Here is a 22,234-nt window from a genome sequence, read left to right on the forward strand (position 1 = left end):
ATCTTTGTTGTTTACTAGTACACCTCATCTTTCAATTCCTATTCTCTCCTTAATATCGGTTCTTACCATCTTTCAAGGCGCGGCTCGTTTGAACATGAGCCTGGTTACTTGTTTTTATGACATGATACACATAACGGCCTGTCGCGTACGGCGCATGCGCTTGCTCTCTTCTCCAGGAGGGATGTGAATCTTTTCGTTGTTTTTTGAACGCCATATTCTTTCTTCTTCGGTTATTATTATTATCAACTCTTTTTTTTTTTGCTTTTCTCTCTCTCTGTCTTCTGCTTTTATTTGTCTGATTTTTTTTACACACACACTTGCGTCGACGTGGGAAGAATATAAGGGGGGGACACAAAGACGCCTTTTACACTTTGGTTTGTACAATAATTGTGGAAGTATACGCGTGATCTTTTTTTTTCTTTTTTGCCCTTTCATCGCTGCCTCCTATTTCCTCTTTTTTTCTATTGTCGGGGGTACCGCTCAAGGTGGACACTTAAAAAAGAATCATGCAAAAAGGGGGATTTTATGCCTTAACACACTTTGTTTGTTATTTTTCGTGTGATTTTTTTTTGCATGGTTTGGCTTATTTATTAGTTTTACTAAATGATGAGAGATGAATTGCCTGGTTCTTTTTAAAACCACATTATACTGTTTTCCATTTGGTATCTTGATGTGATAGATATATATGTGTGAAGAAAGCCGGAGAAGACTCGAGCTTGAGATGAAGGCTTTCAACCCCATGCATGCAACGCTGCTGGGACTCAATCCTTTCATATGCCCTATACAGGTAAATTCTACGAGTATATAAATCCGCCAAACGCCCTGCCGCCCAAAATCAGGCCAAACAAAGCAAAGCAAAAAACCCATCCAAATAGTTAAAAACGACGAAGCAATGAATGGTTCACAATGCCTACGCCGCAGCCGCCATAAGCGTCTTCTGAATCCTCAAACACTTCCCAAAATCAAGCTTCGTCCCATCCTTGGGCATGTGTTCCCCGCTAGCAATGCAGAGCACCCTCATCTTGGGATCATACCGCAGATTCGTGAGCAGCTTCGGCGTGATGAGGAAGTACTGGCTGGTGTGTTCGCGGCAGGCAATCTCCACCATGCGCTCGTGGACCATGCGCTCGTTGCGGGGGTCCATTCCCTGGTTGATTTCGTCGACGACGCGGAAGGGGGACTGTGCCATGGACTGGAGGGCCATGAGGAAGAAGATTGTGGAGACGGCGCGCTCGCCGCCGGATTGGCGATGAGCATTAAGCTGCTGCAGAGATTCGTTTTCACTATACATTCTCGTGGTTAGCCCTTTGCTCTCGGGTATGAAGGAGGCGGCAAAAAGGTGGGAGAAGAGGAGAAGGAGACGTACCGGAATCTGACCATAATGTCCAAAGCCCACTGGTCAAAGTCCTCGTTCTTGTGGACACGAACCTCGCCAGCACAGCTTATCTGCTCAAAGTTGTAGGCAAACGCATCGTTGATCTTGGACACCAAGGCATCCAGCTTGGGCTCCCACTTGCCCATGAGGTCATCTAGTTGTCCAGTCAAGTCGGCAAGTTTGCCACTTAGTGTACCCATCTTCTTCTGTAGTTTAGCAATCTCCTGCTCACGCCTCTCAAACTCCCGAATGACGTTGGGGTTGGCTGCGTGAATGAGCTCGAGGTTCGCCTGCTCAGCAGAGATATCCATCTCTATATCTGCTGGTGATCTGTTTTCAGCCAAGGAGCTGTATAGATCCTTCTTGTCGGGGTTGTCGTTGATGAGGTCCCGAACCCTGTCAAGCAGTCCGCGACCTAGATCTCTGGCCTGGGTAGCTTCTTCGGTAGCTTGCTGCACGACGAGTCGCTCTTCTTCAAGCCTCTCCATTATACTAGAATTGCGGGCTTTGAGACCCTCAATGTCGGACTTGGCCTCAATGAGTCGTATCTTGGCCTCAATGAGATCATCGTGGGCCTTTGCAACGTGACCGAGGGCCTCTTGATGGCGAAGAACGAGTTTGGCTCTTTCTACCACTGCCTTGTCCCATCCAAAGCCGAGGTCGATGATTCTTTCTCGGGCCTCTCTCATGGCCTGCTCGTTTGCCTCTCTATGGCGCTCCTCGGATTCTGATTTGGTTAGCAGGTCACAGAACAACATTGTAGGCTGGTTCGTGGGATTGCGAACCTATCTTTTGTGGTATCAACTGCCACTTGGTGAACTCTCGCTGCAACGCGTTTTTCTCCGTTCTCAGTTGTTCCTTGTCTGACGTTAACATGGCAGTTCTCATATCTAGTCTAAAAATGTGGGCTGACTTACAATTTTACCCTGTATGTCGGCTTTTTGTTGTTCAAGAGGGCCACTCTTTGCTCTCAGCTCCTTATATTCTGACTTCAAGACTTCTGCTTCGCCGCTGACCTCTGTTAGTCGCCTGTTGAGCTCCACCTTCTCTTGTGAATCTACAGGCTGAGATGTCCAGAATCTTCCCGGCTGGATCCTCTTGGCAACGGTTGTCATTGCGTTAGGACCATACTCTTTTCGTCGACGAACTATGTACTGCTGCTTTCCGGCTGCCCATTGGTTGATTTTGCCGTTATGGACAAGTTTCTCATATTCGTCATCAGTATGCTCTCTCAACGAGATGCCGGACTGATGCAATCTCTTTTCAGCACATAGCATGGCAAGAACAGGCTCAGGGCCGTCCAAATAGTTGAGCGCGAAGCCATCCAGACCCAGCGATTGAGCTTCATCAATATTGACAGGAGACCTGAAAGCAGCGAGAGGCTGCAAACAGGTTCTGATAACGGCAGATAAACTCATCTCGCGGTACAACTGGTTGGTCAGCTTCTTGTAGTCGTTTTTGGTCTGTGCTGTGAAGCAAAGGAAGTCGTCGTTTTGCAGCAAGGCTTGGACTGAGTTGGAGTAGCGCTCGTCTCTAACTGAGCAACACAGCATGGGTGGACCGAAAACCTCCTTTTCGAATTCACCCTGATGTTCTTGAACCCAATCCCAGGCCGTAACCAGTTCCGGGAAGTGTCTCCGCATGAAGCTTAGCTGTTGGCCCTCCTGTGTGTCAAGAGACTCCAAGTCTGCCTTGAGTTTCTGCAGCTCATCCATCTTCGCCCTTCCAAGTCCTTTGACTCTCTCTGTCTCAGCGACTAGTCGACGCTGATCTGCTTCAACTTCGCGCAGGTTATGCTCCTCGGCTCGCTATGAGAGAAACCAGAATTGTTAGTTCTAAGAACGGGAGAAGGAAAGTCAAGTTATAAAAGGTATGACAAGACGAGAAAGCTCTTACAATCTTTTGATTCCATTCTCCTGCATTGAAGTCAGAAGGCCGGTTTTTCAAGTCTCCCTGTAGATTTGTGATCCTCTGCTTTGATGTTGAAACCTCTTTCTTTTTCTCATCAAACCCCTTGCGCTCTGCACCTATCTTATTCGACCACTCTTTGACGTCGTCAACTGCAGCACTGATTTCTTGTGCCAGACTCTGCGCCGCTACCTGGGTGTCCCTAACGGCCTTTGCCCTTGACGGAATGGCGGCCTCAGTCTCTTGAGCGTAGACCTGCTTCCGGTTGACTGCTTCCAAAGATGGCCCGCTCTCGCTTTCAAGACGCCTCAGTCTGTTCTCGGCCTCTTTCTTACGCTCCTTTGCCGCTAGGTGGCTATTGCGTGCTTCTTGATATTGGGCGATAGAAAGAGCGCCTTTGAGATTGCTTACTCGCTCCTGAATTTCCTCTCGTTCGCGTATTCTATCCACGTCGGCCTGCAAGCCTTGTTGGCGAGTTTGTAGATTCTTCAGGGTTTCGGTGTCCTCGTGCACGGCCTCGACTAGTCCCTTCTTGTCCCTATGAAGTTCTCGAAGCTGTCGATGCCACGTTTGCATTTCCTCGGAAGCAGCGGCTCGCAGAGTTTCGCCTAGTAATTCCACCGGGGTACAGGCGGCAAATTCGACGACTCTGTCCTGTGGAAGAAATTGGCACAGGTTGTCCACCTGGATCTTGAGCGCGTGCATCAGCGACTGTATCCTCTTGTGTGTCGTCTCCTTGCCATTCAGCCACCATTTTTGGATGTTTTGTTCACGGCGAATCTGAACTCGGATAACATAGTTGGATCGGTCTTGGGGCCGTTTGTAAAGCTCGATCTCGATGGTTGCCGTGTCCTTGCCATGCTTGACAAATTCCTTGACTGTCCCTGCGCGGCCAAGGTGCTTGGGGCTATATCCAAGCCCCAGGCAGATGGCGCAGACCAAAGAGCTCTTCCCCGTGCCGTTGGGACCGATGACCATGTTGAGATTCGGGCCAGGGAAGAAGACGGCCTTTTCGTAGGTGACAAAGTTCTCTACAGCGACTCTAACGATGGCGCCTGGTTGAAAGCTGTCCTTGCCGCCGTCCCTGGCCTTTCCCTTGCCATTATCTGGCTGACCAGTGCTTCGCCGTGGCTGTTCGTTGTCATCGGAGTCCAATCGTCGTCGTTTGGAGCTCTCGTCTCCAGAAGGCGAACCGTGGCCTTCAGTGCTGCTGTCATCGTCGTCCTCATCATCGTCCACACGCCGCCGCCGACGTGAGGTGCTGGAACTCATGTCTGCTGATGAGCTGCGTCGGAGCTGACCGGCCGCGTGAGGTTATCGTGAAAACGGCTGGTGCTGCTATTTGCATGCAAGTTGGTGGTGAGAAGGCAGCCGTGAGTTTCTTGCGACGCGGTTGGACGCGTCTTTGACCCCACCACCACTTAACGCCAGCTCTTTAGCGTCTCTCTTCCGCCAAGGTACCAGCAAAGCACTGCACCTTTGGCTGTTAGATTTGCTCTCCAAGACACAAACCAGCTCTAATCTATCAAGGCAACTACTTTTTGAATTGACGAATGTGTGTGGAATACAAAGATTTCATGGGATATGTACCTTGCGTAATGTTGGAACCAGAGCCTCAGCCATGCCTGTTAACTTGCGCCGATTTCTTAAAATACATGTGCGAATCTAATAGGTTTCAGATGTTGCCGCATAAGCTATCACTACCTAACACCTAAGGAAACGCGAGGAAAGCTTGGATGCACTTCTCATCTAACCAACAAGGCTATCTTCGTGGAGTGTTGTGGGACTGAGATGAATATCCAAGGTATGCCTGCACTTAGGAACAGGAGATACTATGCTCATGGCATGGCTAACCCCATGACTTTGGCCCTCTTAGGCGTATTCTAACAACAAAGATGTTGCCATTGCGAGTGATTCGGACGCGTCTGGGTCGCAAATCCATTGGCCCCCGGCCAATCTTGCAGGCGCAGGCAAGGGGCTTCTCCTCAGCAAAGAGTTCCTCTTCGGCCTCGACTTTCAGCAAGGCGACGAGATACATTGTGATTACCAGTGCAGCAGTCAGCACACCATATCTCTGGTGGCTACTGGCGTCTTCCACTCGCGACCAGGTGCCTCGTCTTCAGAGTCCGCCAGCGGAGCACTTGGTTGTTGAGCCCGGCCCCTCCAAAGACGATGTCACACGCATCATATCGCAAGCAGCATATTTCTTCCAGGTCAGAAGCGTGGCCGGCGTCAGCAGATACGACGGCACCCAGTTGGCTTCCAATGGCCCATGCGAGGACCGGTTCACCCACGGGAAATTCCCTTCGCCATGGAATGACGGCAAGCAGTGGATGGCCTGAGGTATTTTTGACGGGCATGCAGGCTGGCAGACGGCAGACTTGCTAACGAAGCAACTCCTGCTCTTTGTGCGGCGCAGCTTAAGCCAGGTCATCCCAACAGCTTCGAAACCCGTGCCCGACGAGGCGATTCAACATGCTATCCAAAAGGCATTTGTGAACCTCGACGATTCCATCATCAAGACGGCCGCGGATGCATCGCAAAGCGAAGAACCGCTACAAGATAAGCTGAAGAAATTAGCTGTCGCCTATGCTGGCTCCTGCGCGCTGCTGTCCGTCTACGATCCCGTCACAAGTAATTTGCATGTGGCGTGTACTGGCGATTCGAGAGCAGTGCTTGGCCAGAAGAGTAATGACAAATGGGAAGCAATACCCCTATCAGTGGATCAAACAGGCGACAATCAAGAAGAGGTGGCCAGGCTTAGCAAGGAGCACCCTGGCGAAGACAACATAATCAAAGGTGGGCGGGTGCTCGGAATGATGGTATCGCGGGCCTTTGGCGATGCTCGGTGGAAGTGGCCCTTGGAATTACAACAGAACTTTGTGCAGAGGTTCTATGGTACAGCACCTCTAACGCCAACGGAAGACTTCCAAACACCACCATACCTGACAGCTGAGCCGGTAGTAACAACTACTAAGATCGACCCCAGCAAACCCTCCTTCTTAATCTTGGCATCGGACGGCTTGTGGTATACCCTCTCCAACCAGCACGACCTGGTGGGGAAATGGGTGGAATCGCCTACAGCTGGGAAGAGAAGCAACATACTGCCAGAGCCGACATATGGGCCGTTTGACTTTGGCCAGTTCTGGCAAGGAGTGAGCTGGAAGTTTGTAGAGGGGAGAACAACGATTCAAGATGACAACGTCGCTGTGCACCTGGTGCGCAATGCCCTCGGTGGAAACCATCATGAGTTGATAGCAGGATGATTGGCCTTTAGTCCTCCATCCTCCCGGCGTGTACGGGATGACATAACCGTACAGGTAGTTCTCTTCAACACTTGACTTTGAAGGAAATGAACGGCAATTAATACTAGGTCGCTTTAAGCTTTATGGAGTCATGAATAGTTGTTCAAATACGGATTTGTCGCGCTTTGTCGTTTTCTTCGCCAACTTTCACCTTGTTTCCTTGCGAGCATCTTTCTACTCTCCACGACCTGGAGTGAGGAGCACCTTTGTATTTTTTCCCGCGCCCTCATAATGGACGAGCAAACAACAGTCCGCCGACTACAAGATTCAACGTAACCCCGTCTTGATCTTCTTGATCTCAACGATCATACTCTCGACGGTAGCCTCCCCACTCCCAGCTCTCCGCCCGACATAGAATGCCCGCGCCTACCGCCCACATGCAGTGTTGGTATCCTCGACACTCTACCTCCCGAGCTCCTGCAGGTCATTCTACATGGACTGGATCTGCGCACTCTCACGAACTTTCTCCGCGTCAACAGGCGTGCCATGGAACTAGTGTACTCCTTACCTCAATACAAGACCATCAGCACACATGCTTCACATGTACTACGCGGTGTCCTAAGCATCGGAACTGGCAGATGAATTACCTGTGCAACACTATGAGAAGCTGTGTACGGATAAGTTCGCTCGAGCATTTATTGGGTATACAACGATGGATGACGATGCCATAGGCCTGGAGAATTTTATAAAGCGAGAGGGTAATTATCGTCGCTATCTCTACCTATTTTTTCAACTAAAAAGATATTGGCGTATTCATAATTGCAAAACGTGGGGGAACTATATCTGATGGACAAGCTTTGATAGCCCTGGAGCTTAATATCCGCTGCGCGCTATGATGGTACCAACTGCCAAACAAAGCACATACCACCTTAACACAAAAAAAAGCCAACATATGCCCACACCTGTCTGTTTGTGGCGTTTCAAAGGTGTGATGCACAAAACAAATAGACACAATGCCAAAGGGGCAAAAAGAGAATTGATGCGTAATCTGGGAATCGAACCCAGGGCTCCCCGACGTTGCGGATGGCAACGGAGAATTTTACCACTAAACCAATTACGCTTATCCCTATGACAGCTGTGCTGTACTGGATATGTTCCGGTACCGGAATAAGCACTTATATGACAACACCGGTCATGGAAACTCATCATGCAATCATGGTAGCTTCGTTTTGAGAATGATATATGACATTGTCAGCGCTAAAGTGCTTGATGGAGACATTCGGAGTTGCGCGTGGGACTCATATTTTCTCCATAATGTAAGGATTCCCGCTTCTAATTCCCTCTTCTTTCCTTTCCTTTCTCAAGTCTCTTTTGTCGTTTACTTTGTTCTATTCACGGAGACTAATCGTCTCACCCCCTATCCAATGGACTACCCTCAAGATTTCGCCGTGGGACGACCACGACACTCGGATGCCTATCCGTTCATTGACCCTCGGGCAAATCTCAAAGGGGTTGCTCAGGGCAAGCTCGTGCTGGTCACGGGTGCTGGTACTGGCATAGGAAAGGCCATTGCTGAACAGTTCGCCATCGCTGGGGCTTCTTCTGTCATTATCGCTGGTCGACGATCAGAACCACTAGAGGAGACAAAGACGTCAATTGAACTTCTTGCTCCCTCTTGCAAGGTTCTTGCTCGAGGCGGTACCGACGTTGCGGATAAAGTGTCGGTCAAAAATCTCATGGATAGCCTACCAGAGGTTCCCGATATCTTAGTTCACAGCGCGGCAGTGTCGCTATCCACCGCTGCCATTGACGAGTCTAATCCTGATTGGTGGCTGGGCGACATTGACAACAATATCCGAGGCATGTACATGATTACTACGGCGTATCTCGGCGCTCTCAAGGAGGCGGGTAAGACAAAGGCCAGAATCATCAACGTGGGCTCGATTGCATCGTGGCGCTATGTTTATGGAAGATCATCCTATGCTGCTTCCAAAGTCGCAATGAACACATTTACCGAATACATTGATCGAGAGCAGCAAGCCGCGGGCAACGATATTCGCTGCGTGGTTATGCACCCTGGAGGCGTCCTCACCGACCTCATCAAGAACACCGTCGTCCCTGAAGCCATCATCGGCAGGATGACGGACAAGGCAGAGCTGTCCGGGGCCACTGCCGTCTACCTGAGCACGGATCGATCCAATTTCCTCATGGGTCGGTTTGTGTTGGCCACATGGGACATGGAAGAGCTGGAACAGCAAAAAGAGAAGATTCTCAAGGAGGATCTGCTCAAGACCAGGGTCATGGGAGTTGAGTGGAGAGATGGCTTTTAGCACCGGCACTGGCATTTTTCCTATCTTGGACAGGAGGGGCTGATCCTCGACCAAGTGTTGGTGGTTCGTTTGCGTGGGGCACGCTTACTCATGTTTCAACCTCATCCCTTGCTTGGGATGTTGTTTCTCTGTGTATTCGACTTGTCGCTCCAGCATGCATTGTTTTTGCTGTTGGGATTAGAATTGCAATGCTTTTAGATCGTGTTATTGATATATGATAGAATAGATTTATGTTGGAGATATTACTGACAGCGATAATGCCGTAGAGCATGTGCAGTTACTCCCTCTAGATATCTGCCAACCTTTCGCGTTCTGCTCAGGCTTGCTGTGAGGTGGCTTTGGAATAGCATGGACTTTGTTTCATCAAATATTGTAATGCGCAGTCAGTTTAAAATTGGGCAAATAATACAAGAGATTAATTATAGACATAATGTATTTATGTAGGTAGGTATTTATTTGTATGCGCCTAAGCATCCTTCGCAGCGTGTTTGGCCAAATTATGTTCTTTCATCGCAAAGGTGGGGCTTACAATCTGCGTCAATATCAAATGTCAATGTGCCCACGCAAAGCGATAGGCCGAGACTCTACAGTTAGTCCTCAGAATCCTGTAATGTCATTGGACACAAGAATTACCTGCGTCGTGTGTCTGCGTGTCTCAGTATCTACCTTGACTCGTATCTGAGATAGTAGGGTGATTGTGACATCGCACCTTCGTGGGGATGAATTCCAACCACACTTGGAATGCATCGCGACAAGTCCTCCGCTTAGACTGCCGAGTACACGCGCACCGCACCACCAAACAACTCGACTTAACCTCCCGACCAAGGAATGATGCGCACCTGTTTTGACCCAAATTCCAGTGCTGGCCCGCTCCCTCTCCCCTGTGGTCTCCCCTGTGGCTGCTCGCCAGCTGCTCTGCACTCACTGAAAGGCCGCCACTGGCAGAGGTCGACGCTGCATTCCTTGTCTCTGGACAGCTGCGTCTCACCAGCTGGCATGCCTTCCATGTTCCCCTCCTCGTAACCGACCAGACCTTTTTGCCTTTTGCCCCCTTCTCCAAGCACGTCGCCTGCCAAAACTTTGCCCCCTCCAGTCTCGATGCTTCTCTGCAGGATTATTCCTTCTCGTGATTTCCTCATCCAATCTCTTTACAGCATCCCGTTGTCTTTCTCCCCTTTACGCATATTGCATTAGGCCTCGTCAGTTACCAATTCAATTCTCCTACCAATCATCAGCATCTTGCCGCTTCACAGTCGTATCCCAACCAACTCTTCTGCAGGCTGATTTCGAATATTATGTGCTAATTTTTCTGCAACTCGCCGCGATCACCATGGTCGAATACACCCCAAAAACTCGTGCGCCTCTCGCCGAGACCACGAATCGCCTCAATGTTCCTGTGCCTGCTCAAAATCACCAGAGCCAAAAGGCACGATACAGCCAATCTGGTGCTACTCAAAACAATAGCTACCATTCGCATCAGAACATGCGGCCTGATTCACGCGGCCAGGCAGTGGCTTACAACGCCTATGCTCCTGCTGTGCAGAAGCCGCAGCAATCTGTAGAGGCTGCGAAGCGTCTCTCCCAAGCATCCTACGCCTCCACCTCCAGCAGTCAAAGCAGGAGGAACTACAAGACGCACATTGGACCATGGCAACTAGGAAAGACTTTGGGAAAAGGTTCGTCAGCTCGTGTTCGGCTCTGTCGCCACAACATCACCAAGCAGCTCGCCGCTGTCAAGATTGTCAACCGTCGGATGGCGTATCTTGTTCAAGATAGCAGCCTGGCTGCTCTTAGCAAGTGGGATTCGAGCCTCCCCGAGGTCAATGGCGAAATGCGAGTTCCCGTGTCGATTGAACGCGAAGTTGCCATCCTTAAGCTTATTGAACATCCCAATATCATGAAGCTCTATGATATATGGGAGAATCGCTCTGAAATGTTTGTTGCCTTTCTCTTGCCCATGATTTGATGCAATCACTGACCTGTATTCCGCCAGTTATCTCATTCTTGAATACATTGACCAAGGCGATCTTTTTACTTTTATCAACACAAAAGGAAGGCTGTCCGAGGAAGTGGCCGTCTACTTTTTTCGACAGATGATCAGTGCCATTGCCTATTGCCACTCCTTCAACGTGTGCCACCGCGACTTGAAGCCCGAAAACATCTTGATCACCGCCGATCTCCAGATAAAAATCGCCGACTTTGGCATGGCGGCTCTTCACCAGTCAAATACTCATCGACTGGCAACGGCTTGTGGCAGTCCACACTATGCGGCTCCCGAGCTTCTCAAGAATAGACAATATCGTGGAGATAAGGCTGATATCTGGAGCATGGGCGTGATTCTCTACGCCATGCTGTCCGCAACTCTGCCTTTTGATGATCCTGATTTGCGTGTCATGATGAACAAGACTAAAAAAGGGCAATACACCATGCCTGAGTTCCTGAGCCCCGAAGCTGAGGACCTCATCGATCGCATGCTCCAAGTCAATCCCGATCATCGTATCACAATGAAGAAGATTTGGCAGCACCTTCTGATTCAAAAGTACAACTACCTAGACGATTTTGGCCAGGACACTGGCCAGCCTCCAGACACGCGGAAGGGATTTCAGTATGCTCCAATTCCGCCGCACCAGATTGATCCTCAGCTGCTTCGACAGCTGCGCTCCCTGTGGCACATGTCTAGCGATGACAAATTGGAGAGAGAGCTGGGCTCTAAAGAGTAAGTGACTGACCAACTTAGCAATGCTCTCTTTGTAATGAATTGTGCTCACCGTGAATGAATCTAGGCCAAATGATCAAAAGGCATTTTACTGGCTTCTTTACAACTACCGCGAGCAGCAATTAGAGGATTTTAAGCCGGAGCTGTCTCATTCCATGAGCGACTATCATCATCTCAAGCCAAATTCCTGGAAGAAGCGCGTTTCGACATGCGAATTCTCTCAGCCCAGAGCCAACGGCCACGGTAGATCCATCTCTCGATTTACAGTCATCTCCACAACAGCAGAAACCGAGGACGGGACCGTCCAGAGTTACGACCCCTATAGAGGCAGTCGAATGCTGAAGGCTTGCGGCTCGCAAGCCAGTCATGCGAGAATCACTGTCCATCGGGACGGCGAGATGCTGCAAGCATCACAGTCGACTAGAAAGCGTAGCGGATCAAACTCCACTCGCCGCGGACGAGCCAGTTCTATGCGAGTGCATACGGGTCGCTCCCAGTCGTCAAGAGGATCCATGGGTTCCCTGCGCAGTACTCGTCAAGGCACACCACAGACGCATGGCTCTGGCCTACGACACAAGCGAGGTGTCGATTTTTCACACATGCGCAAGCGATCGGCCTCTGCAGCGCAGGTGCAGCGGGAACCTCACCCCTCGCGAACAGACTCGATGACCACCACGAGTGGGATCCCAAAACATCAGGTCCCCTTAAGACCTCGGTCTCCAACGCCGGATATGCCTCAGTTACCGGATGGTACCTATCCCAAAGCTAAAGGCGGTCCCGTCTCCAAGGACGCCTCGATTCTTTTTAACGAAGAGCTGCGTCATTTTAGCAATAACATTGCCAAGGACTGTGATGACGCATTTGGGAGCTCCCTCATCCAAGATGACTCTTTTTCAGAATCAGTGGTGGATGTGCAGAGGAAGCAGCGTGAATCGACGCCTCTTTCTTTTACAATCGATACTCCGTCAGAGGCGACTGCACCTACAGAGTTCTCCAGCAAGTCCTGGAGCAGCCGCCCCCTGCCGCCAATTCCATCTGAAAGTGGCTTCATGAGTCAACAGACTACTGCGGTCAATTCTCGACCAGCCTCAAGAGCTGCCGACAATGACACCCTTGTGGATGAGATTAACCGACTCGCTTTTCCACTGCTATTTTCTAACCAGCCAGATCGCCGAATTGTATCGGCCCCTGCTTATGGCCAGGCAAATCGACGAACAGGTACTCTACCATGCATTAATGAGAATCCAGGTGTCAGCACTGTCAATGTGGACAAACCAAGGATTGTGTCGGCCCCCCCGTATACGCCACCAAAGAAGGCGAGCCGTCCCATGAGTGGTGTCGAATATCTGAACCAAGTCGAAACCTCAATCAGGGTAGTAGCTTCTCCATCCGCGTTGAGCCCTGTCAAGATTCCGGAGCCACTCAACGTGCGAAAGAAGTCAACAAAAGAGGGCCTTGGACAGCCACTGCAACACCAGGGAGAACAGAAAGAAGATATGGTGAGAAACTATGAGCAATACGCGCAGGATACCTCGCAGCCTGGCATTTCTAGCCCCGTAAAGAAGAAGAGGTCGTGGTTCAAGCGGTCGTCTAAGATTGACGCAGACGGTGAGACATTGGTAGAATCAAAGGATGACAAGCAGCGAACCGTCTCTTGCGAGACTCGCCAGTCCAGCTCAACCTCTACTACCGCCGCTTCGACTAAGAAGAGGAACTTTAGCTTCCCGTTTTGGAAGAGCAATCGGCATAGAGATTCAACGATGATTAACGGAGGTAAGAATGACAACACCTCAGCTATTGGAAAGCTCTCAACTAACCATATGGAACCCTCTATAGATGACACAAGTCAGCATCAGGAAACGGCTACTGACAAGGCCGATAAGAAAGTGCAAGGATTGCAGAAGTCATCATCTGGCGGCAGCAGCCGCAATATTGAAGTGAAGCAGAATTGGCTTACTAGGCTATTCCGCGTCAAACCTGCAACGAGCTACATCTGTATGAACTTGTCACGCAAACGCACGCGACAGGAAGTGTCGACATTGCTGCGGAAATGGCGCAAATACGGAATAATGGATATACAAGTGGATAAGGAACGCAACATTGTCTTTGCGCGAGTCGGAGCTGAGAACTGTGAGTTGCCAAATGTGCTAACGTCCATGTCCTTAGATGGCAGCTAATGAAAATCACAGGCTTGAACCTCAAACCAGTTGCATTCGCCGCAGAGGTGATGACGGTGATTGAGCATGGTAAGAAGCAACAGCTTAGTATCATCCGCTTCACCCAAGAGCGTGGTGCTGCAAGCAGCTTCCACAAAGTTGTGGATACGATGAGGATTGTGTTTACCGATCGCAATCTCGTGGTTAAGGACCCAAGCAAGCAAAAGATGATGATCAAGACTCTAAACTCGTGATGCACGGCGCTTTACTGCTTTACTGCTTTTCTTTTCTGTTTCTTTTTTACCTGGGTGCTTGGGATGTATCACTGGGACAGACCTGATTAACTGTTTCGAAGACGACTGAATATATGGCGGCGACAGCAAGGGAGCCCTTCCGACACACCGTGGCTGTGGACCAAAATGGGATCTCAATGGACTCGAGCTACGCTTTGCGACAAAATTTCAACGTGGTTGAAGCTAATTTTCTCTTCTTTTTAATCAACATTTCGGAATGGAGAACAACAACGATTCTTCCAATGGGGGTCGGTTTATTTTGTGAAGGCAGTGGGTGAACAACAATGCTAGGTTGACGATACTTTTAATGCTGTTGGATCGAAGGGCTGTCATATGCTGTGCAGCACTACCGTTGGCTTTATTTCATTGTACAGGACTTGATATTGAGGGCTGAAATAATGGAAGCAGGGTTGATGTTGATCGACTTGAGTGGCACGCAGAAAGCCAACAGAGGCAGCTAATGGGGGCCGTGTGAGAGCTACAGGGGCTGGTGAGTCGAATCAGTTGTAATTAGGTGACATGAGCATTGCTTCCCATAGCTGGACTGTATTTCATTTGTTAGAGTTAAATATCATGAGACGATTCAATCTTGTCATGAGGTGAGGATGAAGTTGGTCGGATGAAAGAATAAGCGGGAGAAGCCGGTAGCTTGGTATCGGGTACCTGGCGCGGCTAGTACTGCAGGTGCTAAACGCTTGTAGAGCAACATTGCTACTCCAGTAGTGTGCTGCAGCTGGAAATTTGATGACCTCGAGATACGATTCAGACCCACAACGAACAAGACATACTAGTAGTGAGATTATATCGATGATAGTTACGGAGTACAAATCTGGAGCAAGCAGAGTTCGGAAAGTCTCGGGGTTGCTGAATGCGGCTGTTGGAGAATTGGGGAAGCCTCGGCTGCTGCTCGGTAGGTATGGGGAGGGTACAACAAGAACGTTTTATCCCTTGGGATTTTGGGGTAGAAGACCGGGCTAGGAAGCCATGGGCTGATGGGAAGATTGAAAGGGTGCTTTTTTTGCCACCCGGGTTGAAGAAGAGTGAGTGAATGAATGGTTGTGTTACCGAGGGGGATGGTTAATTGTGGGATGACGGGTGAATGAAATATATATGTACTCTCAACTGTATTAGTATAGCTACCTAGTAGTATGAAGCAAATATCCATTGAGAGTGATAGATGTGATGATGTTTATCTACGGCAATGCGTCATTGGGATCCAACGATGCTCTAATACCGTAGTTCCGGATATGGACCAGCTTGGGGCGTAACAGCATCTTGTGAACTTGGCCGTAGTCTCAGTCCCTCGGCAAAAATGAATCAGCTCTGCCAATCTTCGCACGGAGAAAGCTTGCCTTTACATAGTGCCGTGGCTATCGATAAAGCTTCCCACATGGCTAACTCGACGGCATCAAATGGATCCAAAAGTGCCGTCTGTTCTGCTGGCGTCCGGCCGGACATTGTACTCGGTACTTGTCGGTGGTTACCCCGCAGCGTCTCTCGGGCTGCTCTCAGCACGCAAAACTGGCGCTGCGGCGTCTGAGCACATGCTTTAGCGCAAGAGGCTTCCCCCCGCCCTCCAGGTACCCGGTACAAAGGCCCATTCCGTCCACCCGAGGCCCCAAGCCAGACCGACAGGTGCCGAAGTGCCCCAGAAACCGGCTGACGGCCCAGCAAGTTTCAATGGCAAAAGGGTGAATGGAGCAAGAAACGAGAATGGGCAAACGGGGTTGGGCCTTTTGCCTTCTGAGCTTACCTAGTAGGAGGTCCCTCTATTGATCCTAGTCTCGAAATCTGTAGTGCCGATGCAAGTTGATAGAGCAAGCAGAGGCTAATCTTTCTGCCGACATGGCGGCCTGGATGCGTCATACCTCATACACGGGGCATTGGCAGAAACCTTTTTTCGATAAAGCTATATCAGCCATGGTTCGCTGTGTTTTCCCCCCTTCTTTTCGTTTCTTATCTTGATTCTTCATTTTATGATCCAATTCCCTCTTCGTGACGTGTGAATCCCATCACTCACAGACCAGAGCATCTTCGAATTATCTTGTAAGCCACCACTGATCACAAGCTGTCCAACCCCAATTCCGGAAAGTTTGGAGCTTGCCGCGAACAACCGTCACTGACACGTGAAAGTTTGCCTATGCATTAAACCCATTGCCCGCCATTGAACTCATTATTGGCCTTTTTCTCTGAGCTTATCCTCAAACAAAGCATCTTTCTCTCATCATCCTCTCATCAAACACCCTCTTGGCATCCTTCTCCTGCCAACCTCACCCATATCACCACATAACCAATCCAACCCGGCATCTCCATTCTCAACCCAATTTCTCTCTCCACAACCTTCACAATGGCTTCCACAGAAAGCATCCTCCAAGGAGTCACCCTCCTCGGCAAGATTGACGACTCTCAGCGCAAGATCCTCACACCCCCTGCCCTGGCCTTCCTTGCTCTCCTACATCGCTCCTTCAACGCCACCCGCAAGAACCTGCTTGAGCGCCGAAAGATCCGCCAGGCTGAGCTGGATCGCGGCGTTCTTCCTGATTTCCTGCCCGAGACCAAGCACATCCGCGAGAATGCCACATGGAAGGGAGCAGCGCCCGCGCCTGGTCTGGTTGACCGACGCGTTGAAATCACGGGCCCGACTGACCGAAAGATGGTCGTCAATGCTCTGAACTCTGATGTCTGGACGTATATGGCTGATTTTGAAGGTGAGATTCTCATCCAGAGGTAATTGAGTGACGTTAATAGCTAACGTTGATGGCAAAACTACAGACTCCAGTGCCCCTACATGGGACAACATGATCAATGGCCAGGTCAACCTGTACGACGCTGTCCGCCGCCAGGTTGACTTCAAGCAGGGTGCCAAAGAATACAAGCTCCGAACTGACCGCAAGCTCCCCACCCTGATTGTCCGTCCCCGAGGCTGGCACCTTGAGGAGAAGCACTTCCTCGTTGATGGCGAGCCCATCTCCGGCAGTCTCTTCGACTTTGGTCTGTACTTCTTCCACAACGCCGTCGAGGCAACGAAGCAGGGCTTCGGACCGTACTTTTACCTGCCGAAGATGGAGAGCCACCTCGAGGCTCGTCTGTGGAACGACGCATTCAACCTGGCCCAGGACTACATTGCCATTCCTCGTGGCACCATCCGAGGCACTGTCTTGATTGAGACCATTCTTGCTGCCTTTGAGATGGACGAGATCATCTATGAGCTCCGTGAGCACAGCTCTGGTCTCAACTGCGGTCGCTGGGATTACATCTTCAGCACTATCAAGAAGTTCCGCAACAACCCCAACTTTGTGCTCCCCGACCGATCTGCCGTTACAATGACTGTTCCCTTCATGGACGCCTACGTCAAGCTCCTCATTCAAACCTGCCACAAGCGCGGTGTCCACGCCATGGGTGGCATGGCCGCCCAGATCCCCATCAAGGACGACAAGGAGGCGAATGACAAGGCTATGGAGAACGTCCGCGCCGACAAGCTGCGCGAGGTCCGTGCCGGCCATGACGGCACATGGGTCGCTCACCCTGCTCTCGCCAGCATCGCCACCGAAATCTTCAACAAGTACATGCCTACTCCTAACCAGCTGTTCGTCCGCCGCGAGGACGTCAAGATTAGCCAGAACGACTTGCTCAACATGAACGTTCCCGGAAGCATCACCGAGGAGGGCATCAAGAAGAACCTCAACATTGGTCTGGGCTACATGGAGGCCTGGATCCGAGGAGTTGGCTGCGTCCCCATCAACTACCTCATGTAAGTCATATACAAACCCGCATCATACCAATCCATGAAACATGATTGCTAATAGTTCAAAAATAGGGAGGATGCCGCCACGGCTGAAGTCTCCCGAAGCCAGCTCTGGCAATGGGTCAAGCACGGCGTCTCAACCGCCGAGGGCAAGCGCGTCGACAAGGCCTACGCCCTCAAGCTCCTCAAGGAGTGCACCGAGGGGCTTGCCGCAAAGGCTCCTCAGGGCAACAAGTTCCATCTCGCTGCCCAGTACTTTTCTACACAGGTCACTGGTGAAGATTATGCTGATTTCCTGACGACGTGAGTTTCCTTCCTGATTATCACTGGATTTGTTACTTTGGTGACTGACTTTTTGGGATAGACTTCTTTATGATGAGATTACAAAGCCTGGTTCTCCTTCGCCGGCATCTAAGCTGTAATTGTTAGGTTGGGTGTGACATGTTTTATTAAGTGTAACGATAGTATGAAATAAGTCTAATTAAAAGCGTTTATTTATTCCAATCATATCTTATTTGTCTGTACAAAACGCTTCGCATTCTCTCTGATTCTCCATCTCCTTTTCTCTTCGTCTTACTCAGCATGTCTTCTATTCAAGCTATATCTTCTTTCTTGGTACCCGTGACGTCCACTGGTATCTCTCCATCTCGCACCCTTCTCTCCATGTTGTTGAGGACGGAAATGTACCCGGTACTCACGCTCAGCAATGTCGATAAGAGTGAGGGAGCGGTGAGAAGAACCGATCTCGACTTGGCTACATCTCGTCACGATACTCTTTCTCGTGCCGGTGCTTCTCTTCGGCAGCTTCCTCTTCCTGCTTGCCGAATGTACGTTCGAATTCCTCTAATAGGCGCCTCATGCGACGCTCCTCATCTCCACTAGAATCCCTTTCAAGCCGTCTTTTTCTCTCGGCAGCTTCAGCAGCATCCTCCTCCTCCATAAAGCGTCTAAGCGCGAATTTATTCGATACGCGCCTCTCAATCTCGGCGTTGGACTCGCGCTCCTTAATAGCATCAAGCTGTTTCTGTAAATCACGAAGCTCAGCCTCATCGCGGAACTCCCCTTCAAGCCGTCGCATCTTCTCGGCAGCGTCGGCGGCATCTTTCTCCAAAGGACTAGGGAGTTTGAAAAGTGTAAAGCAGGGTGGTGAGGCTCAGGTTGGCCACGCTCTAGCTTCTCTCCTCAGGCTTGGGACCTAGTCATCTTGCTTCTAGCTGGCGTTTGCGCTCCATCTTGGCGTAATGGAGACCACAGTCATTGCATAAAGTCCTGTCACCATCAGGACCCCGTCTCCATTGTGGAGTGTCGATGCGGTTGCAGCTGTGGCATCGTCCAGGAGGGGCAGCGCTCTGTTACTCTATTAGCGGGGCTTATTTATACAAGATTAGCTGTAAGCTTACGCCTCGTCGCTTTTTGAATTCTGGTATGCCATATGGTGGCTTAATTGAGTCACCGTACATGGGGACTTCTTGGACTTCCTCCTTAAAATGCTCCCCAAGATGCTCTTCAAGCCGTTTTGATTCCTCGGTAGCGTCCTCATACTCACTGTGATCGTGTGGACGAGGTACAATGGTATCTGAGCCGGGCAGCTCGACGGCACGAAGCGCAGATATAGGGCTTGTTTCTATGGGACCCTCGCCGTGAAAAGTTGACAGACTACCATATCTCTGGCGAACGTTGTTGACGCCTACTCCCCTGGCTTGGTCTCTCAGTGAGTCTGTCTCAGCCATATGTCGCTGTAGTAATGATGGCTTAAAGAAATCCTCATCAACCCCCGCGAAAGTGGAGAATTCCTCCTCCACAAAGCGCTCACTTTGGCGGGTGCTGGGTCGACTATGATCTTCTTCTCCTGTTGTGCGAATTTGTTCAGAGCTTTCGAATTGTTCCTGGTGACTTTCAGGTCGCTGTGAATCACCAGGATGCTCACCCTTAGGACTGGCGGGAGTTATGGAAGTTGATCTCTTCAAGCTACTATCACCAGTGTCCGACGGTGGAGGAAGCCGACCAGGGCTCGAGATGTCTGCATCCAGGTCTTCTTCATCTTCACCAAAGAAGAATCTATCAATCAGCGTAGAAGGAGGAAGGGTTTCCTGCTGGAATGAGAGGGACAACAGAGGGCTGCCGGCGCCGGCGCCGGCGCTGTGCCTCATAGCTGAGTCCTGAGAATCTGGATGAGAATCTGGACTGTCTTCCCGGTATTTGAGGGTCGTAGATGGAAACATGGCAATGTTCTTGCCTTTGGCAAAAGAAACCTTCTTGCCGGACAGATTCATGCTGTTCATCTGAGCCTGTTCCATGTTTCCTTCATCTGCACCCTTGTAAAGATGAGGTGCCATGTCGACCTCAACGTGGTTGCCCAGGAAATCCATGGCGTTGGGGGCCTCGAGGGACTGGTCATCACCAGGAATATGGGAGGGGATGCTAGAATTATTCATCTGCTCCTCAGGGTTGGGAGAGGTTCCGGACCTCCTTGCCTGGGGCGAGGTATCTGGGAACGGCTGTCCATCAAATCCTGCGGGGACGCTAGGCTGGCCATCTCGAGGGATTCCCTCCATCTCGCTTTGCTCCTGACGGGCCCTCATGAGGCGCTTTTTATTCGCCTGTTCAAGTAGTTCCAACTGCATATTATAGTCCATCAGCGGGTGCGTACTCTCTATGTTGCCTTCGTCTGGTTCCTCGTTCTCCCAGCTGTCGCCTCCGCGAGACTCTTGATGATGGTTGCTAAACGCGTCTCAATATCAGAATCGTCGTCGCCGCCGTCGCTATCATCATCATATAACGTTTTAGGCAAAACAAAAAGGGCAAGGCGCTCGAGATTATCACCGACGTGCGATTGATAGCTTTTGTCAGATTTGATCTCGTAATCAAAGCAGAAAGGACATATGCCAACCGTATTTGTATCGTTTGGAAAGCGGCATAAATTCAGAACGGCCTGTAAGTCAATGGACTCGAAGTTTTGCCCATGGATTGTTGTGACGTGTTCCTCAAAGCTTTCCTGGCTACGAAACGATTTAGAACATCCAAACGAGCAAGACCAGGAGACCCAGTGTTCTTGTTTCATATGTGCCACCCAGTCTTTACGACGCTGATATACTTGACTTGGAGACGAGCAATTGTCGAATAAGCACACGTAGGGTTGAAGGTCCCTGAACACATGTTTCCTAATTTACGTCACAATGGTTAACCTCGGTGCTTTCAGAATAGGCGGAAACTTGGAAGATCAATACACATACTTCCAGGAATTTCTATCGTTAATGATTATTAACGTATGGCATATAGGGCACAAAAATGGCCCGTCGATATACTCTCTTGGTATACTGGGCACTCGTAGCTCATTGTTGGCAGCAATCGAATTCGCATACGATGTTCCTGAAACTTCAGACATGTTGTCCAAGAGTGCATCCATTTTAGTAAAAATTGCAGTGTTCTCCTCGTCTTTTAGCTTTTTCGGAATTGAAGACGCAATAGTTGTTGCGTTTTCACCCTCACCAGGCTCGTCCAACAGCCCATGTGCAAGTTTCTTGCTGTGTTCTTCTCGGTATTTGATGTATTGGCGGCGGCGAGACATGGCCATAGCTAGTCTATCAACAAGTTTACCATCAAGCCGGTCGAACTTTTCGCGTATATGCTTCATGTCCCACTCGCTGTAAGAAGAAACAGTATCTGCTCCAGCTCTGGAGTTGAATTGGTCATGACGCGCTGGATTTCGGATCGTGATTGATAGTCTCAGCAAGCAATCGATAATATGCCCGATGTCGCCAAGAATGTTTGTAATTTCAGATTGCTCGTCGGCATCATCTGACTGGAAATATAGTTCCAAGTCCAAGTCTGCATCGTCCAAAGCTTTCTTGTCGTCGCTTTCTGTATTCGCCAACTCAATTCCTGCAAGAAATTAATTTTCATGTGAGATCATGGCTTAAATAGAGATGATCTACCTTCATCAATAGAGGAAACAAGCTCTTGAAGCAGGGAGATTATGTGATTGCGCACAAAGGACGAATCACGAAGACGATATTCCAGTGACCGACCTCCAGACGACCGATGTGCTCCCAAGCTACCTGCCCACAGCCTAAATCTGGCCAAATGCGAACGAGTTGTGGAACATTCGGCCTGACTTGATGACAAGGACTCACTGAATGTTTCGAATAAAGCAAGACAGCGATTTACGAGCGGCGCAATTTTGGGCTCCATTGCGCTTAAGATCCAACACTAGAATACGTTTGTGAATTTTATCTAGCAAATGTCGATGATGTCGAATGTTGAGGCATAAAGACCACCCTCGCAAATTCACGTAACCTACAGTTCGCTTGCTATTCGTTAATTCATGCATGGGTCAGGCATAATCGACACTCGATTGGGCGCCGAAATAATCTCCATCTGAGCACTGCGGGGTTACCCGCAGAGCCTCGCATCAACCCAGAGATAGTCAGCCGTACCGTTGTGAACAAAGCTTTCACGCGGCTCTG

The 22,234-nt window shown here is 50.0% G+C and overlaps 6 protein-coding genes and 1 non-coding gene across 7 annotated transcripts; 4 read left to right on the top strand and 3 right to left on the bottom strand.

The window, feature by feature from the left end:
- Positions 1-910: 910 nt before the first annotated feature.
- M431DRAFT_82345 (hypothetical protein) lies at positions 911-4,555 on the bottom strand (the record flags this gene model as incomplete). The annotated part of the gene is made up of 5 exons (XM_024923157.1): positions 911-1,283; positions 1,367-2,102; positions 2,161-2,233; positions 2,293-3,183; positions 3,272-4,555. The coding sequence occupies 5 exons, from the start codon at positions 4,553-4,555 to the stop codon at positions 911-913; spliced, it is 3,357 nt and encodes a 1,118-aa protein (XP_024775845.1).
- A 623-nt stretch (positions 4,556-5,178) lies between these two features.
- On the top strand, positions 5,179-6,549 carry M431DRAFT_5058 (hypothetical protein; the record flags this gene model as incomplete). The annotated part of the gene is made up of 2 exons (XM_024918696.1): positions 5,179-5,612; positions 5,703-6,549. 2 exons carry the CDS (start codon positions 5,179-5,181, stop codon positions 6,547-6,549), a joined length of 1,281 nt encoding a protein of 426 aa, XP_024775846.1.
- Positions 6,550-7,568: 1,019 nt separating this feature from the next.
- On the bottom strand, positions 7,569-7,648 carry M431DRAFT_t80. Its single transcript has one exon. It is a non-coding gene; the product is annotated as a tRNA-Gly (tRNA).
- A 304-nt stretch (positions 7,649-7,952) lies between these two features.
- Positions 7,953-8,858, top strand: M431DRAFT_494603 (hypothetical protein; the record flags this gene model as incomplete). Its single annotated transcript, XM_024917268.1, has 1 exon — positions 7,953-8,858. One exon carries the CDS (start codon positions 7,953-7,955, stop codon positions 8,856-8,858), a length of 906 nt encoding a protein of 301 aa, XP_024775847.1.
- A 1,330-nt stretch (positions 8,859-10,188) lies between these two features.
- M431DRAFT_5060 (hypothetical protein) lies at positions 10,189-13,984 on the top strand (the record flags this gene model as incomplete). Its single annotated transcript, XM_024918736.1, has 5 exons — positions 10,189-10,793; positions 10,852-11,574; positions 11,642-13,347; positions 13,411-13,704; positions 13,764-13,984. 5 exons carry the CDS (start codon positions 10,189-10,191, stop codon positions 13,982-13,984), a joined length of 3,549 nt encoding a protein of 1,182 aa, XP_024775848.1.
- Positions 13,985-15,953: 1,969 nt separating this feature from the next.
- Positions 15,954-18,286, top strand: M431DRAFT_507821 (hypothetical protein). Its single transcript, XM_024919019.1, has 5 exons — positions 15,954-16,069; positions 16,157-16,731; positions 16,796-17,774; positions 17,841-18,071; positions 18,133-18,286. Exons 2-5 carry the CDS (start codon positions 16,371-16,373, stop codon positions 18,188-18,190), a joined length of 1,629 nt encoding a protein of 542 aa, XP_024775849.1. The 5' UTR covers positions 15,954-16,069; positions 16,157-16,370; the 3' UTR covers positions 18,191-18,286.
- Positions 18,287-18,522: 236 nt separating this feature from the next.
- On the bottom strand, positions 18,523-21,959 carry M431DRAFT_481612 (hypothetical protein; the record flags this gene model as incomplete). Its single annotated transcript, XM_024915972.1, has 5 exons — positions 18,523-18,873; positions 19,169-20,475; positions 20,496-20,914; positions 21,002-21,650; positions 21,704-21,959. The coding sequence occupies 5 exons, from the start codon at positions 21,957-21,959 to the stop codon at positions 18,523-18,525; spliced, it is 2,982 nt and encodes a 993-aa protein (XP_024775850.1).
- Positions 21,960-22,234: the final 275 nt, after the last annotated feature.

This window comes from Trichoderma harzianum (assembly GCF_003025095.1).
Source record: "Trichoderma harzianum CBS 226.95 unplaced genomic scaffold M431scaffold_5, whole genome shotgun sequence".
Taxonomy (NCBI): domain Eukaryota; kingdom Fungi; phylum Ascomycota; class Sordariomycetes; order Hypocreales; family Hypocreaceae; genus Trichoderma; species Trichoderma harzianum.